We start from the raw sequence: 17,102 nt of genomic DNA on the forward strand, positions 1-17,102 counted from the left end.
TAACAGTGTTCCTGCTTGCAGGTGTGTCTCCCTGTGTGTGGTCCTCCTCCTGGTGGCCATCTTTGCCTGGATGTCCTACAGAAAGAAGACAACCTTTACGAAGCTCCTCCCACATAAACCTAGCTCACCTGAGAAGAAGGCCCCGCCCCCTCACCAGTCTCACCTGCTGAAGGACGCTCCGGTGTGAAGCGGACAAACCAAGAACGTTCCTCTCAGCAGAGATGATGCTTCAGATCCAGGTCTGCAGAGACCCAGGGTCCATTTGGGAACCAGGTGTGGCCCCGCTCCATGAGAGCCCAGGTGTAGGTGTCAGGTAGGGTCAGTTAGAGTCCTGACAGCAGGTTGGATATGGTTAGTCAGGTAGGCAGGGGTCAGGTTAGCCAGTCAGGTGTCAGGTTAGCCAGTCAGGTATCAGGTTAGCCAGTCAGGTATCAGGTTAGCCAGTCCCGAGAACCAGGAACCATCACAGGTAGAGCTAAAAGGTACGCCCTGACATCACTTCCTGTGGACCAGATCTGATTGAAGGACAGTCAGAACCAGTTCAGGGGGCCGGTTCTGACCCAGACGAGTCCCGGACTCAGTACCTGGGTCCAGACAAACAGAAAGGAGATTCAAGGAGGAAGTCGAGAGAGAAGGTGAACCTGCTGAGGTTCAACCGAGAGGTCAGGTGGTTCATGACGTCATCACAGGTGTCAGAACCAATCAGAATCCAGATAGGTGGACAGGTAGGTAGGTAGGTAGGTAGGCGGGTAGGTAGACAGGTAGGTAGGTAGGTAGGTAGGTAGGTAGGTAGGTAGGTAGGTAGACAGGTAGGTAGGTAGGTAGGTAGGTAGGTAGGTAGGTAGGTAGGTAGGTAGGTAGACAGGTAGGTAGGTAGGTAGGTAGGTAGATTGACAGGTAGGTACGTACACAGGTAGGTAGGTAGGTAGACAGGTAGGTAGACAGGTAGGTAGGTAGGTAGGTAGGTAGGTAGGTAGGTAGGTAGGTAGGTAGGTAGGTAGGTAGGTAGACAGGTAGGTACGTACACAGGTAGGTAGGTAGGTAGACAGGTAGGTAGACAGGTAGGTAGACAGGTAGGTAGGTAGGTAGACAGGTAGGTAGGTAGATAGGTAGGTAGGTAGGTAGGTAGGTAGGTAGGTAGGTAGACAGGTAGGTACGTACACAGGTAGGTAGGTAGGTAGACAGGTAGGTAGACAGGTAGGTAGACAGGTAGGTAGGTAGGTAGACAGGTAGGTAGGTAGATAGGTAGGTAGGTAGGTAGGTAGGTAGGTAGGTAGGTAGGTAGGTAGACAGGTAGACAGGTAGGTAGGTAGATAATAGATTTATTCTCACTCCCAGCTCCAGTCCGTCTGATCTCCACAGTTCTGTAGATCGTGTTAACTTAAGATCTCAGAAACAGACTGAATCCTCAGTTCAGACAGAGGTTCACCATCAAGAAGCTGGTTTCTGGTTCTCCTCCTGAGGTTCCTCCAGGTTCCTCAGAAACCATCACCAGCCCAGGGGACTGTGCAACCTCTCCAGGATGTCAGTGCTGCTGGTCTGGCACCAGGAGGCCCAGATTACTTATTAAGCCGAGCCCAGTGGGTCAGGCGCCGGTCGTGTTACTTAGTAACAGTGTTTATTGTGGACCGGGAGGCGGAGGAAAGGTTAAGGTTCGGCTGTAAGCGCAGTTTGTTCAACTGAGACCTTAAATCCTCATTAGATTCAGGTTAGGCTGTAAAAAGGCTTAAAAGACGGCAGTAAATATTCTCCATTTATCACTAAAAATGTTGGGTTATAAATTTAGTTCTTCAGTTTAGAGAACAAACAAAAAGGTCAAAGCTGGACAGGAAGGAAATACGTTCAGATAATGAAGCTTCAAAGGTTCTTTGCTACGGTCAGATAAATGTCTTTAGTCCTAGAAATACAAGCAGAACCAGGAAACAGTTCTGGCTTCATTTGACCTGGTTCTGTGTCGGCTATAGAAGGGAGTGAGAATAAAAGAGCCCACTGTGGATCCTACATTTCCCATGATTCCATGCAGCATAGTGTCAGGCTGAGGAGGAACTAGTGTGTGTGTGTTTTCTGTGTGGGTGAATAGTTTCCAAGGTATGGACCTTCTATGGTCTTTAACTACCTGTTGCTGGTTTGGGTTTACGGGTCTTTTTTTACGGTTCCGGTCCGGAGAAAGGCCGTGGACCTGGAACCGTTCTGTATGTGTTTCATGTTTCTGGTTTGATTTTATTGTTTTCCTCGTTGTTATCGGTTAGAACCAGAGTAGAAACCGATGGACTCAGGTCTGTCAGGATGTAATACCACCTACAGCCTCTAGTGGCTGCTGTAACGCTGTCCTACCAGAGCGGTCAACACTTCGTCCATCCACCCGCCCAGGGTGACCCGCCTCAGGACCACACGTCCTAATATGGTCACTTCCTGGTCCAGACAGCAGAATGTTCCTGTTCTCTGATTGGTGGAGCAGCGAGTCACATGATCAGAGTCTTCTCGTTACAAACTGGATGTTTTTTTGACTAAAACTCAACACAAACTGTAATAAATGTCTGATTTTCGTTAAATGTGACAAAATGTCTTTTTTTGTTAAATGTAACAATCCGTCTTATTTTTATTAAATGTGTCAAAACGTCTTATTTTAGTTAAATATGACAATCTGTCTTTTTTTTTGTTAAATGTAACAATCTGTCTTATTTTTGTCAAATGTTAATGTTTCAGTTTGGTAAAAAAAAATAATGTTTGTTGTTTCTTCCTGTTTTTACGTAAATGAAAGAGAATAAATGAATGTTTTATCAGAATAATCAATGAACTCGTATTGTCTTTAATTATAAAGCGCTTTACTGGCCTTGTCAATGGTTCCGTAAATAAACGACTGACTGACCCGAAATGTTCAGCATCACTAACCCTAACCCTAGGAAACATGTAGTCCAGTCAATAAAGTATTCACACCCTGCAGATTTAAATAATTTTAATATCAGACAACGAATCCAGAAAAATCTAAATTATTCACATTTATTGATCAAGCCAGACCCGGTCCCTGCTGGGATTTACAGTTAAGAAATCACTCACACAGAACCTTTCTGACAGCATGAAGTAGGCTGAAGGACCAAAGCTCTCAAACAGAACCCTTCATGCCTCTATCTGGAGAACTTCAGGAACGGGCGAGGAACAAAGTCTCTGACACCAAGGTCTAAGGTTCCATAGAACCATGGAGAGAACCACGATCCACACACACAGAACCTTTCTGACAGCATGAAGTAGGCTGAAGGACCAAAGCTCTCAAACTTCATGCCTCTATCTGGAGAACTTCAGGAACGGGCGAGGAACAAAGTCTCTTACATCAAGGTCTAAGGTTCCATAGAACCACGGAGAGAACCACGATCCACACACAGAGAACAGTGTAGAACCTTCCCAGGAGAGGTCGACCCACCAGAACCACTGCTGACCCAAAAAGAACACAAAGATCCGTTTACAGTGTTTCAGAACCAGAAGGTTAAACCTACAGTCAGACATGGTGGGGGTAGAGTGATGCTCTGGGCTGCTTTACTGCTCTAGAACCTGGAGAACCTGGGGCTTAGAAACACTTGGTTCTGCAGCAGAACAACAATCCAAAGCTCAAGACTGAGACAGAGACTTTAGAGTGGCCTAGTCAAAGTCTGGACTAGATGCTGTGGTCTTAATCGTTCCATTTCTGCAGGAAAACCTCCATGGTGCCAGAACTAAATCAATTCTGCAAAGCAGAGTAGGTCCAAAGTCCTCCACAGCGATGCTGGACCCAGAACCAGGTACCAGAACCTCTGGATGGTCTAGGGAGTGAATACTTTACACACAGAGTCAGGTTGGGTTCTTGATAAATGGACCTGGAACAGCAGAAGGTTCTGCTTTCCAGATCTGTGGAGGAGGAACCAGGTGAGAAGATCCACAACCAGATTAGAGGCACCAGAATCTGAAGAGGCCCAGATGGAGCCTCCCTCCATGGGAGAGACCAGAACCGTGGCCAGAACCTCTGACCCGGTTCTGCATCTCCGGTTCTGGCTGGCTGTCCCTGTCCTGCAGCATCTGGACCCGTCTCTGCTGCCGCTGTGTCACCAGAACCTGGTCTGGTTCAGGAGCTGCAGACCTGGGTCGCTGGTGATGGAGAACATGAGATAAAAGCTGAATGTTCAGGAACCAGAACCTGGTGAGGAACCTGGTGAGGAACCCGGTTCAACATTAAGGAACCAGAACCTGGCAGCAGAACCCGGTTCAACATTAAGGAACCAGAACCTGGCAGCAGAATCTGGTTCAACATTAAGGAACCAGAACCTGGCAGCAGAACCCAATTTAAACATTAAGGAACCAGAACCTGGCAGCAGAACCCAATTTAAACATTAAGGAACCAGAACCTGGCAGCAGAATCCGGTTCAACATTAAGGAACCAGAACCTGGTGAGGAACCTGGTGTGGAACCTGGTGAGGAACCCGGTTCAACATTAAGGAACCAGGACCTGGCAGCAGAACCCAATTTAAACATTAAGGAACCAGAACCTGGCAGCAGAATCCGGTTCAACATTAAGGAACCAGAACCTGGTGAGGAACCTGGTGAGGAACCCGGTTCAACATTAAGGAACCAGAACCTGGCAGCAGAATCCGGTTCAACAGCCAGACCAGGAGTCGCCAGCGGCAGCAGGGGGCGGGGCCTGGCACACCTTTGCAGGTGTTACCATGGAGACAAACAGGAAGCAACAGGCCGTTGCCATGGGGATCAGGCTGTTTACTGTCCGCTGCCACCAGAGCCTGGACTGATTACAGAACCAGCAGACGTCAGTCAGGGGCCCGTTTATGGCCCCGTCACGTGGTTCTGGTTCCACCTGGAGCTGAATCAGAGTGTGAGTGATACCGGTTCTGGTTTCAGCTCTGCAGACACCAGGAGTGTTGGTGGAACCTCTGCAAGCTCAGAAACCACAGCTTCCTGTTGGGGGGTCCATCCAGCTGCTGGGGAGGCTTCTGGACCAGAACCTCAATACCTGAAATGACCCCAGTATTGAGGTTCTTACTGGTGCCGCCATGCTGGACCAGAACCGGTCCTCCTGACGGCAGCAGGAGCTCTGGTTCTGCTGAGGCCGTCAGGCTGACATGTTTTCTGCTCTGAAGCTCTGGTTCCTGCTCAGCAACCTTCAGTCCAGACCTGCTGCAGCAGCCTGAGGCCCCATATGGTCCCTCAGTCCCATCCCAGCGTTGGTACTGGAACGTCTGCAGACGTTAGAATAAAGTAAATGACTGGAAACAAATCTGAAAGTTTAACCTGGACATGTGAGGTCAGTCTGAGGAGGTTAGCTACCCAGCAACCAGAGATTTATTTAATCCCTCAGAGGAAACCACAGAGGACTCGGTCCACAGACGTTGGTCCTCTGGCTCCCCCTGGTGGACAGGAAGGAGCTCAGCAGGTAAACATGGAAAAGGGTTCTGCAGGTGTCTCTGGATTCAGGTGTGGAGCAGAACAAGTCCAGCTGCAGTTGTTGGAGTCCAAGAACGTCTTCTAGTCCAGTCATGGATGAAGTTCATGTTTTCTGTGAACCTTCTATTCAATTTTATTTATATATTTCACAAAAGTAAAAAACAAAACAACTGGACTTTTTTCCAAAGTTTGAAGAAGTTTTGCTTCCTATCCTGCCAGTTTTCTCAGTTGAAAAAGTCTGGAGTAATGTGGAGTACCAAGCTTTATACTACTGCCCAACAAAGGGCAGTACTTGTAATGGCTTAGATAATACGTAGATTGAACCGTAACAGGTCCAACCCTTAGTAATGGGGAGTCGTTACAGTCATTGTAGGCCTGCAAGTTAAACCAACAGTGGTCCACTCCAGGGTAGTAAGCCAGGCCAGTAACGGCCTTAACGACTCCGTGTGCACAGGAGTGGAGGAGATGTCTGCTGTAAGGAAATCTTAAAACACTGAGTGGACAGAGCAAGAGGGGGGGAGGAAGACCAGAAATGAAACAGATGTTTTTATAATATATAAAAATAATCCAGCTGGTCAGCAGGGACAGAGCGCCCCCTAGAAGCAGGAACCTGGAATCACCCCTGCTTCCCAGAGCGTCAAACTTCTTGATTACTATTATGATTACTAGTAGTAGAAGTAGTAGTGAAAAACTCTTGAGAACACTTTACAAAAGAGAACAAATTTCACTCAGACAGGAAGTTTAACAAATTTTAATAGGATTAGTTGTGCTGAGATACTACAGCTTCAGGAACCACATGGTTCTGTTCATCAGGCAGTAAGGACTTTTCTAGCTCTGCTGGTTGTCCAGCAGGGGGCGCTGGTGGCATTTTGCAATAAATATAAATCACATAAATGATGACAACTACAATAGTTGATAACAGAATGTATATGAACTGTCTATCACTCTCTCCATTCTTCTCCTCTCCATTCTTCTCCCCTCCATCCTCCTTCCGTCCATCCTCCTTCCCTCCCTCCTCCTTCCGTCCATCCTCCTTTCCTCCGTCCTCCTTCCGTCCGTCGTTTTCACCTGCAGAGCAGAACCAGGTGTGAGTGTGATCTGCCAGGTATCTGCGGTCACCTATTATCTACTGGACTCTGATCAGAACCAAGAACTCACCTGGAGAAGCAACATCCAGTTGGAAGGTGCAGTTGGGTTTATGTTCAAAACTCTGTCTCTCAAGGCGACACTCGTACGTCCCGTTGTCCCCAGGTTTCACCGTCAGGATCAAAGAAATGTTTCCATCCTTCATCTGCTGATAAACCCGGTTCTTAAAGGACGGGTTCTGGTTGGACAGATCGATTTTCCCATTGTGAAAAAGGAGGACGTCTCCATGCAGGTCCTTTTTGCTCCACTCCACACCAGTCACTGATTGGTAGTCAGCAACTGGACAGGACAGCGTTACGTTCTGTCCAGGTTCTGCTGTGATGTTGATCGCATCTGCAGGAGAGGACGACACAAGAGCAGAGAGGTTAAAGGTCAAGCAGCCCCAGAGGGAGGACACAGAGACGGTAATGCCAGGTTCCAGTTCTGGATGGACCCGGTGTTTCTGGACCGTCTTCTACTGCTGGGTCCAAGAAGGAACATGAATAATAATAGTAATATCAATAGTAATAGTAACAGAAGGAAGGAACATGAATAAGCTGAGCTATAAACACAAAGAAGCAGTCACAGTAAATTAATTCATTCACATCTGTCCACACATGTGTACACCCCCTCCTCTCTGGTGTTCCACAGCATTTAAATGTTAAAATTAAGAGGCCTAGCTAAATAAACAACCTGAAATGACCCCAGTATTGAGGTTCTTACTCTCAGGTTCTCAACGGTTCTGCTTGTCTAGGTACCGTCTGCTGAGGTAACGGGTCTCTGCCTTGACCCTGGGCGGGTCAGTACCCTGTGTCTCTCCCTGGGCCTCTCTGGCCTGGGCAGTCCTGCCTCCATGTCAGCAGCCACATGGCCGCTCTATGGGGGGGTCTGACTGCCTGGGGGTGCTGTGGCCCCCAGGAACTGAGGCTAGCGCCCCCCGGAGGCTGCAAGGCGTCTAGTTACACACTTCCAGGTGACACAGTAACACTCACGTCTACTCTTCTCGGCACCCATACGAAAAACACAAAAGGATAAAGATCATCTGAAGCCGGACTCATTTCCATTAATCTGGTTAATTATTGTGGGAAACTTCAACTTTCAAATTGACAACCCTGAAGACAGAGGTGCAAAAGAATTAATCCATCCTGTGTGACACACTTAGCTTTGAATTTGACTTTGTAAAGTGCCTTGAGATGACGTTTCATGAATTGGCTATATAAATAAAAAAAATAAAATTGAATTGAACTGAATTGAACTTAGAAACTTTGGTTTCTTCATAAAAATGTCGGCCTCTCTGCTACAGCTCTCCACTGGTTTAAATCCTACTTAAAGGACTTTTAGTGTCAGCAGGTAACTTTACGTCAGAGATGACATAAATCACATGTGGGGTTCTCCAAGGTTCCATCCTGGGTTCCTCCTGTTCTAGATCTACATCCTCCTCTAGCTCAGATAATAAACATCATCAGCTACCATCACTATGCAGACGACACACAGCTCTACATCACCATGTCACCTGCTGAGGTGGTCCTCCATGCGCTGCTTATACCTCTGCTTGGCCTCTGGATGCCTTTTTAACTTCTAGCCCTGCTGTAGGCCAGTCTGTCTCCAGATCTGAACGCTGCATCCCGATTATGCTACAATCTTTGTTCTATTATTGCCTATTTTACACACTCTGCTCTCAGGAATATCTAAATGCACATTTCTGTAAATGAAGACTCCACCTCATCGCCTCATCACCTCATTACTGTGATTCATGAAGGCTTGTGAAGGGACTGATCTCAAAGCCCTCAGACTCTGACACTGTCTGAACCTGTTCATATTTTTAGTATTTGCACCCTATAATCTATATTAAAAAACGTACACATTGTTCACTGCCTATTTCTTGTTGCGTGAGCTCTGAGTATAACCTGAGGGAAATTTCACCATGGTAGCATGCCGTAACAATGAAGAACCTTTAAAAGTCATACCTGTGGGTATAACTTTAGTCATTGACATTCCCGTTTTCATCCAGTTGTAGTTTTTAATGACTGACGTTGTCTCAGGCTATCAGGCTATCCCAAGCGGTTAGCTTAACGTTAGCTTAACATGTCGCTCAGGACATTCCTGGGTGTCTGAACACATCCAAACAGTAAATATAAATATAAATATTGGCACGGCTGCTTCTTAAATCATGGAAATTATTTCCTGCTTCCTTGTTTTTCAGGGAACATCAAGTTTAACAGGTTTTATTTAACTCACGTGGACCGTGGCCTGTGACGACACCGAGGCGGTAGAAGAAGAAGAACAGCACCAACAACATTCTGACAGCCGTTTCTTTCATCTTGAGAATATTCTCAAGAATATTCTTTGTCCGAGGCAGAAAATACAGCCGATAGAAACAATGGAATGAGGTTTTTAAACAATGGACACGTCTGACTGCTACGCGTGGTCGAAGCAAAGCGCAGGATTCAAAATGGCGGACGGACGCATGCGCACACGTCCGGTTCAACTGTTACGTAAAGGTAGTTTCTGCTCTCTGACATTTGATGATGGATCTGGGAAAATAATCCATCCTGAATATGTTCAGACTATTGCTGCTTCCTATCCAGGACATTTAAAGTTAAGTTTCTAACACGTCTATCCCTGTAGGGGTCCTGAGGGCTGCTGGTGTCTATCTGCAGCTGTCAGTGGCTGAGAGGCGGGCTTCACCTGGACAGGTAAGCAGCCTATCACAGGACAACACAGAGACAGACAGGACAACCAACCATTCACACACACTCACACCTAAGGAGCATTTAGAGAGGCCAATAAACCCAACAGTCAAACCAGGACCTTCTTGCTGTGAGCCAACAGCTACCCACTGCCCCACTGTGCAGCCCTGCTTCATATCCAGAGCATTTAAAGTTGAAACCGTGTTTACCTGTTTAACATGCTACAGTTTAGTCCATTGGACGAAGTCCAGTTTATTCCTGATCGTCGTATCAGGAAATGAGCTCAACCACCATCAGGAAGCTAACTACTTAACTGCTTTCACCACATTTAGATTTACCCAAAGAAGAAAACGACCATTTTCATGTTTGATCATCAGAACGGGAAGATTGGAACAATAAAAACAAAAGAAACAGGAGAATATTTCTCACCTTTCTGTCTTTAAAGCTGGTGAACTCCTGCAGTGAAGCTGATGGTGAACTGACTGGTTTCCTTCCTGATGAGCAGCAGTTCTAGTCTGACGTGTTTTCTGTGGAAACAGATTAAGGGATGGGCTGAACGTTGATTTACATCTGAGGACACGTCCATCTTTGCTTCTCATGCATGTTTGGTTACTGGTGGTAAAGTACCCCTCAGACTCTGATATTAACTTTTGAATCTTCGTCTTTTTAATTTTCTCATGTTTTGAACACTATACTGAGAAAAAAAACACTTAAAAATAAAACACTGTAACTCTTTTTCGTTGTCTGTTTGTATTTTACGTGTTCTCCTAGCCAGAGTGGTCAACAAATTTCACCACGGTGACAATAAATAACCTTTAAATCTTTGAATTAACATTTAAAAGCAGCTCTAAGCAGTGAAAACACAGTTGCAGTGATCAGTTCTACTAAAGATAAACATGGATTAGTTTCTCCAGATCCTGCTGAGACATCAGTCCTTTAATCCTGGAAATGTTCTCCAGGTTCTAGAAGGTCCACTTTGTCTTTAGATGGAGGTTCAGGTCTGAGTCCATCACTACTGCCAGGTTTCAGGCCTGATCAGTGGTTCCTAGCTGAAGCAGCTGAAGTTATATGTTAGGGTGCAATAAGTTAGAGGCTGGTTCTTTCAGGTCATAACAGCCAACAAGATGGTGTATCAGTCAGGATGCAGGTAGGAAGATAAAGAGGCGTTCACTCCATTAACTCTTGATGTCAGCAGGTTTATATCACCTCTGTTATTGCTGCAGTCAGCAATATCAAATGAATTTGCATTAGGTCAAATGTATTCTAACAATACAGGTTTAAACCAAATAAACTTAAATATACGTATATATAAAGACAAACTTAAACATCCATCCGGGGAAATACATTCCCCCAACATAATAGATATCATTCAAATTATGTAAATATCACATCACTTGGCTTAGACAAAGCATGAACTCAAACTGAGTACAGTTCCAGTGAAATACTATAAACAGAGACGTTTCCTGGTTTAAATGATCAGGAGTAGCTTTGGCGCCATCATGTGGCTAAATCAATACACTACAGCATGGCGGCAGCCAGCGCCACAGCCTCCTATCACAACATGTACACGTGTACAGCTCTGACACAGCAGACATGCTGCGAAGAACAAATGTAATTAAACTTATGAAGGCCAACAGAGCTCAGTTAGGTCTCAAATACTTGGAAAGCTTCCCAGACCTGTCTCTCAGCAGCTCGTACCAACAAACGTAATGTGTAGTGAATAAACAAAGCACCAAATGTGGTAACTAACATTCAGTCCTTAACTTAACACTCGGAGCATCGATGTTTAGGGCTGCAAACAGCCGACATGCTTTAAGTTGAACCGGAAGTAGCAGTTAACGTACTGAACTCACACCTACGTCACTTCCTGATAGCAGTTAAACTACAAAACAAAGAATGCCCGAGCCTTTGATACCTCATAGCTCATAGTCACCTGGTGACATGGTGATGTAGAGCTGTGTGTCGTCTGCATAGTGATGGTAGCTGATGATGTTTATGATCTGAGCTAGAGGAGCATGTAGATCTAGAACAGGAGGAACCCAGGATGGACCCTTGGGGAACCCCACATGTGATTTATGTCGTCTCTGATGTAAAGTTACCTGCTGACACTAAAAGTCCTTTAAGTAGGATTTAAACCAGTGGAGAGCTGCAGCAGAGAGGCCGACCCAGTTCTCCAGGTGTTCTAACAGGATGGAGTGATCCACAGCATCAATGCTGCACTGAGGTCCACCAGAACCAGCACTGTGGTTCTGAGGTCCAACAGAACCAGCACTGAGGTTCTGAGGTCCAACATAACCAGCACTGAGGTTCTGAGGTCCAACAGAACCAACACTGAGGTTCTGAGGTCCAACAGAACCAGCGATGAGGATCTGAGGTCCAACAGAACCAGCACTGAGGTCCAACAGAACCAGCACTGAGGTCCAACAGAACCAGCACTTCCAGCAGGGCTCTGTCCTGGGACCCCTACTTTCCATTATTTACATTCATGCTATTTGCAACATCTGGAAACCCAACACCCAGGTTCACTGCTATGCAGATGACGCCCAGCTCTATCTTTCATGTAAGCCAGGTTCTACCCTCCTCCCTCACCTCCTGCCTGTCTGAAGTAAAATACTCGTTCACTTCCACCTTGCCTAAACTGATCCATGATAAAACTGAGATCCTTCTCCTAGGAACCAGATCTATTTCATCCAGCGCTGACAGTTTCTCTCTTTCACCTGATGGTTCTATAGTCAGCAGAGATGGAGAAGCTGCTGCTGCTGTCCAAGAACGGACGTTAGGGGGTGTAGGAACAGACATTAGGCGGTGTAGGAAGGGACATTGGGCGGTGTAGGAACGGGCGTTAGGTGGTGTAGGAACAGACGTCGGGCGGTGTGGGAATGGGCGTTAGGCGTGTAGGAACAGACGTTGGGTGGTGTAGGAACGGATGTTATGCGATGTAGGAACAGACGTTGGGTGGTGTAGGAACGGACGTTATGCGGTGTAGGAACAGACGTTATGCGGTGTAGTAACGGACGTTGGGTGGTGTAGAAACGGACGTTATGCAGTGTAGGAACAGACGTTAGGCGGTGTAGGAACGGGCGTTAGGTGGTGTAGGAACAGACGTTGGGTGGTGTAGGAACGGGCGTTATGCGGTGTAGGAACGGATGTTATGCGATGTAGGAACAGACGTTGGGTGGTGTAGGAACGGACGTTATGCGGTGTAGGAACAGACGTTATGCGGTGTAGTAACGGACGTTGGGTGGTGTAGAAACGGACGTTATGCAGTGTAGGAACAGACGTTAGGCGGTGTAGGAACGGGCGTTAGGTGGTGTAGGAACAGACGTTGGGTGGTGTAGGAACGGACGTTATGCAGTGTAGGAACAGACGTTAGGCGGTGTAGGAACGGACGTTATGCAGTGTAGGAACAGATGTTGGGTGGTGTAGGAACGGACGTCATGCGGTGTAGGAACAGATGTTAGGCGGTGTAGGAACGGGCGTTATGCGGTGTAGGAACAGATGTTGGGTGGTGTAGGAACGGACGTCATGCGGTGTAGGAACGGACGTTATGCGATGTAGGAACAGACGTTGGGTGGTGTAGGAACGGACGTTATGCGGTGTAGGAACAGACGTTATGCGGTGTAGTAACGGACGTTGGGTGGTGTAGAAACGGACGTTATGCAGTGTAGGAACAGACGTTAGGCGGTGTAGGAACGGACGTTATGCAGTGTAGGAACAGATGTTGGGTGGTGTAGGAACGGGCGTTAGGTGGTGTAGGAACAGACGTTGGGTGGTGTAGGAACGGACGTTATGCAGTGTAGGAACAGACGTTAGGCGGTGTAGGAACGGACGTTATGCAGTGTAGGAACAGATGTTGGGTGGTGTAGGAACGGACGTCATGCGGTGTAGGAACAGATGTTAGGCGGTGTAGGAACGGGCGTTATGCGGTGTAGGAACAGATGTTGGGTGGTGTAGGAACGGACGTCATGCGGTGTAGGAACGGACGTTATGCGATGTAGGAACAGACGTTGGGTGGTGTAGGAACGGACGTTATGCGGTGTAGGAACAGACGTTATGCGGTGTAGTAACGGACGTTGGGTGGTGTAGAAACGGACGTTATGCAGTGTAGGAACGGACGTTAGGCGGTGTAGGAACGGACGTTATGCAGTGTAGGAACAGATGTTGGGTGGTGTAGGAACGGACGTCATGCGGTGTAGGAACAGATGTTACCTGGTGTAGGCGTGTTGATGAGGTCTACATCTTGAACCAGGACTGATCCACAGCTCAGATCGTCCTTTAAACAGACCTGAGTTCCTCACCTAAACCTGTCTGGACCGCTACAGCTTAACGATTATCTTTATGGTCTCATTAACCGCCGTCACCTGAAACACGTACATCCTCCTCCCCACAGAGGTCAGGGCGGGGTCTGGAGTCCTGCCATCAGCCCAAACCGGTCGGTCCATCTTCGTACCGTGAGGAGGGCTGAGAACCGCTGAGAGTTGCAGCCGGTCTTCCCAGCAGGTTCACTCTGAGGTCAGACCGTCACCTCTCAGAAAGACTCTCCATTTAACCCCAATTAGCTCCTCACCTGTGAGGAGAGTTCACCTGTGCAGCCAGAGAGAGACCCAGCAGCAGGACTCGATGACATAAAGACAGAAGCTGTCAGAACCGGGCCAACAGTTCTTAGATTCTGATTTAAATGTTTGAGTCAAAGGACTGCAGTCACTTTACAAAACGATGTAAAATATTATGAATGTAACAGACAAAGCCTGAGCTCTGCAGAACAGGAATGAAGAATTATCTTCAAATCAGTGTATTTGTCCTTGGTTTGAGCAGGCAAGTTTAAATGATTGGATTTTTGTTCTCCTCCCCATCATCTTATTTCAAGTGCAGGATAACTAATTTTCTCATTTTAGGGGTAAAATATAATCTAATTATGAAATTTTAGTGGTAAAATATAATCTAATTATCTTATTTTAGGGGTAAAATATAATCTGATTATTTTATGTTAGTGGTAAAATATAATATTTTTATTTTTATTTTAAGGGTAAAATATAATCTAATAATCTCATTTTAGTGGTAAAGTATAATCTAATAATCTAATTTTAGGGGTAAAATATAATCTATTTATCTTATTTTAGAAGTAAAATACTCTTATATACCTGCTCAAATCAAGGACAAACACTCATTTCTAAACTTTACCTACTTTTGACTTCCTTTTTGCAGGGGGAGTTAAAATAGACATTAGTATGTAAAAGTAAAGTCTCAGTTGGATCAAGAACCCATGGAACCAGCAGTTCCACCGGTTCCATGTAAGTTACATGTTTACACCCCACCGGTCGGTTAATGTTTAACAGACCGTGAACTGGGTCAGTGCTTTATGACTCTCAGCAGGTTAGGGAACATTTGTCTGCAGGTTCTGTGTGCAGAACACCAACAGTACCGTGTCTGAGGGTGGGATCAGTCCGACTGGTGCCGGTCAGGTAGACCTGTGCTGTGGATGTTGGTTCTGAGCTCAGGTGAGAGGATAGAGATGGGTCCTGACGGGTCTGTGTCAGCCACTGAGCAGAAGTGTAGAAGACGTCCAACCAGAAGACGTCCAACCAGAAGACGTCTAACCAGAAAATGGTCACCAACAGAACATCGATCACAAACACCAAGAAGGGTCCAGTCCCAGAGTGTCCAAAGGTTTCATTATGGGGCCTGAGTTAAGTCAAGAGCAACGGAGGGCCCAAAATACACTTTGAAAAACCAGCTAAAATGACCAAAACAGTAAAGTGTGATTTAAATGTTTTAACCTGCACCACAAAACATGGGCTTGCAGTATTTAAATTATTCAGATTTGCTGTAAATTAGTCCTAGGACATCAAAAGTTCTGCTTCATTAAATGATGGTCACACAATGCTTTGGGCTTGATTGAAAAAAAATCTATTTTCAGCAATCAAGACAGGTTTTTTCTAGCCTCGTGAGACCATCCTGATCTCGCAAGCTTTCAAGGTTTCACTCGCAGATCAGTCTGGCTACTCTCCATTAAAGAAAATTTGGAGCCGTTCACCAAACGAACGTCCAATCAGCGTTGGCTTTGAGGCGGGTTGAGGTGTGACGCAACGGGAAGCGCGACAGTTCAGTCTAAAGAACATGGCGGCTTCAGCCGATGAAACTAGCGTTAGCGTGGCTATCGAGCAAGTTTTATCGGAATTACAGAGTATTTCTTTGCTGAGCTAACGAGCCTTTACCTGCAGCAGCAAGAGTAGCTTGGCTTGTGGTTGTGTTTTCATCGCTCTGTTACGAGCGACGACGAATCTGATTGGTTCATTTGGCCCGTCTATCACCAACATAGGCCAATCAGCTAACCAGTATTTTCGCCCCTTCCCAAAATTACTTCAACGGAAGGTTTCCAGATGGATATGCGGAGCAAATCTATCTGGCGGAGTCAGGTAAGGTTTTTTCTGCAGTTGAGTAAAAGTCGTTGAATAGATGTGGTCCTATTTACTATGAAAATAAAGAGAATGTAAAATGTGGTTATTTGCATATTCAAGATCATCTATTGTCACTGCGTGTCCCTTCAGGACATTTTCTCAGGGTTTAGGGTACAAACAACAGATCAGGTAAAAGACAGGTGAGACATACTCTTTGTGTTGTACCTCCATCCATCCATCCATCCATCCATCCATCCATCCATCCATCCATCCATGCATCCATCCATCCATGCATGCATCCCCTTCGCTCCCTAAAGCGGATGGGTTAAATGCAGAAGTGAACTTCTCCATTGTGAGAAGAAACGGATCGGTACAGCGCCCGCTTCACAGCAGACGCTGCACCGATCCGCTTGTCGATCTCCCGCTCCATCTCCTCCTCATTTGTGAAAAAGACCCCAAGATACTTGAACTCCTGTGTTGTACCTCACATTTATGATTGTGAGGTTTTAACATGTCTGTAATAATTTGGCCCTATTGCAAAGGAAAAAAGTCTCCATGTGCATCAAACCACTGGTGCCGGTGGGCCAAATCAGTCTTAAATTACAGTTGGGAGGCCACACAAATCGGTCCAAGGGCCACAAATGGCCCCAGGGCCACACTTTGGACACCCCTGGTCTAGTCAAAGTCCAGAACTCTCAGAGATCAGAACCTCCTGTAGATCCATGTTTGTTCTGTGTTATTCCTTCACTGATGAGGTGTCAGACTGAAGAGGTACAAGAACACGGTCCAGCCTAGACACAGCTGACGGAACACCAAGCCCAAAGTGGTTCTGATTGAACGGCCCAATCCAATCAGGGTACTAGAACCGTAGCTGCTCTGATAACTGGCCGTGTTTAGGGCCTCCTGGATGCAGAGGTGTCGGAGTTCACACCTTTCCCCACGTAAACGATCAACACTTCACACCTGAGGCGGGGGTCTGGCTCATGGACCAATTTGTAGCCGTCATTCAGAGAACAAAGGAGCCGACCCGAGGCAGAAACGCCTCCCTGCCTGGTGGACCGCTCCAGGGCGCCTTTCACAACCTGCATTCCTCGTCCGATCTGAGGAGTCAGAGATCCGTCTGACGTAGAAGACCTGAGCTAGGATGGGGGGCCAGGGGGACGGGGGGGAAACGGGTGGACAGGAGGGGCAGTGGGGGACAGAAGGGGGGCAGGGGGGAAACAGGGGGACACAGAGGGGGACCCAGTGGGGGTACAGAGGGGGGACGGGAAACAGGGGGCACAGGGGAGGCTGGGGGACACGGGGGATAGGGGAAATGGGGGGACGGGTGGGTAAGAGGATGGCGGGATGGGTTGTGGGTGGGGGGGCCCTGAATACAGACTTTAACCGATGACCAGACGTGAGTCCATCAAACCCTGGAAGCTCATGGAGGGACGTGAGCGGCGGCTCTCAGACTGACCTCTGG

The 17,102-nt window shown here is 46.9% G+C and overlaps 2 protein-coding genes across 2 annotated transcripts in view; both read right to left on the minus strand.

Moving 5' to 3' along the window:
• LOC118560255 (protein NLRC3-like) overlaps positions 1-17,102 on the minus strand; it is a 943,592-nt gene that overhangs the window by 441,498 nt on the left and 484,992 nt on the right. The window lies entirely within an intron of this gene.
• LOC118560217 lies at positions 4,878-9,043 on the minus strand. The gene is made up of 4 exons (XM_036131051.1): positions 8,788-9,043; positions 6,583-6,903; positions 6,370-6,492; positions 4,878-4,993 (listed from the first exon to the last, which is right to left on the minus strand). Exons 1-4 carry the CDS (start codon positions 8,867-8,869, stop codon positions 4,878-4,880), a joined length of 642 nt encoding a protein of 213 aa, XP_035986944.1. The 5' UTR covers positions 8,870-9,043.

The sequence above is a fragment of the Fundulus heteroclitus genome, unplaced genomic scaffold (assembly GCF_011125445.2).
Source record: "Fundulus heteroclitus isolate FHET01 unplaced genomic scaffold, MU-UCD_Fhet_4.1 scaffold_41, whole genome shotgun sequence".
Classification (NCBI taxonomy): domain Eukaryota; kingdom Metazoa; phylum Chordata; class Actinopteri; order Cyprinodontiformes; family Fundulidae; genus Fundulus; species Fundulus heteroclitus.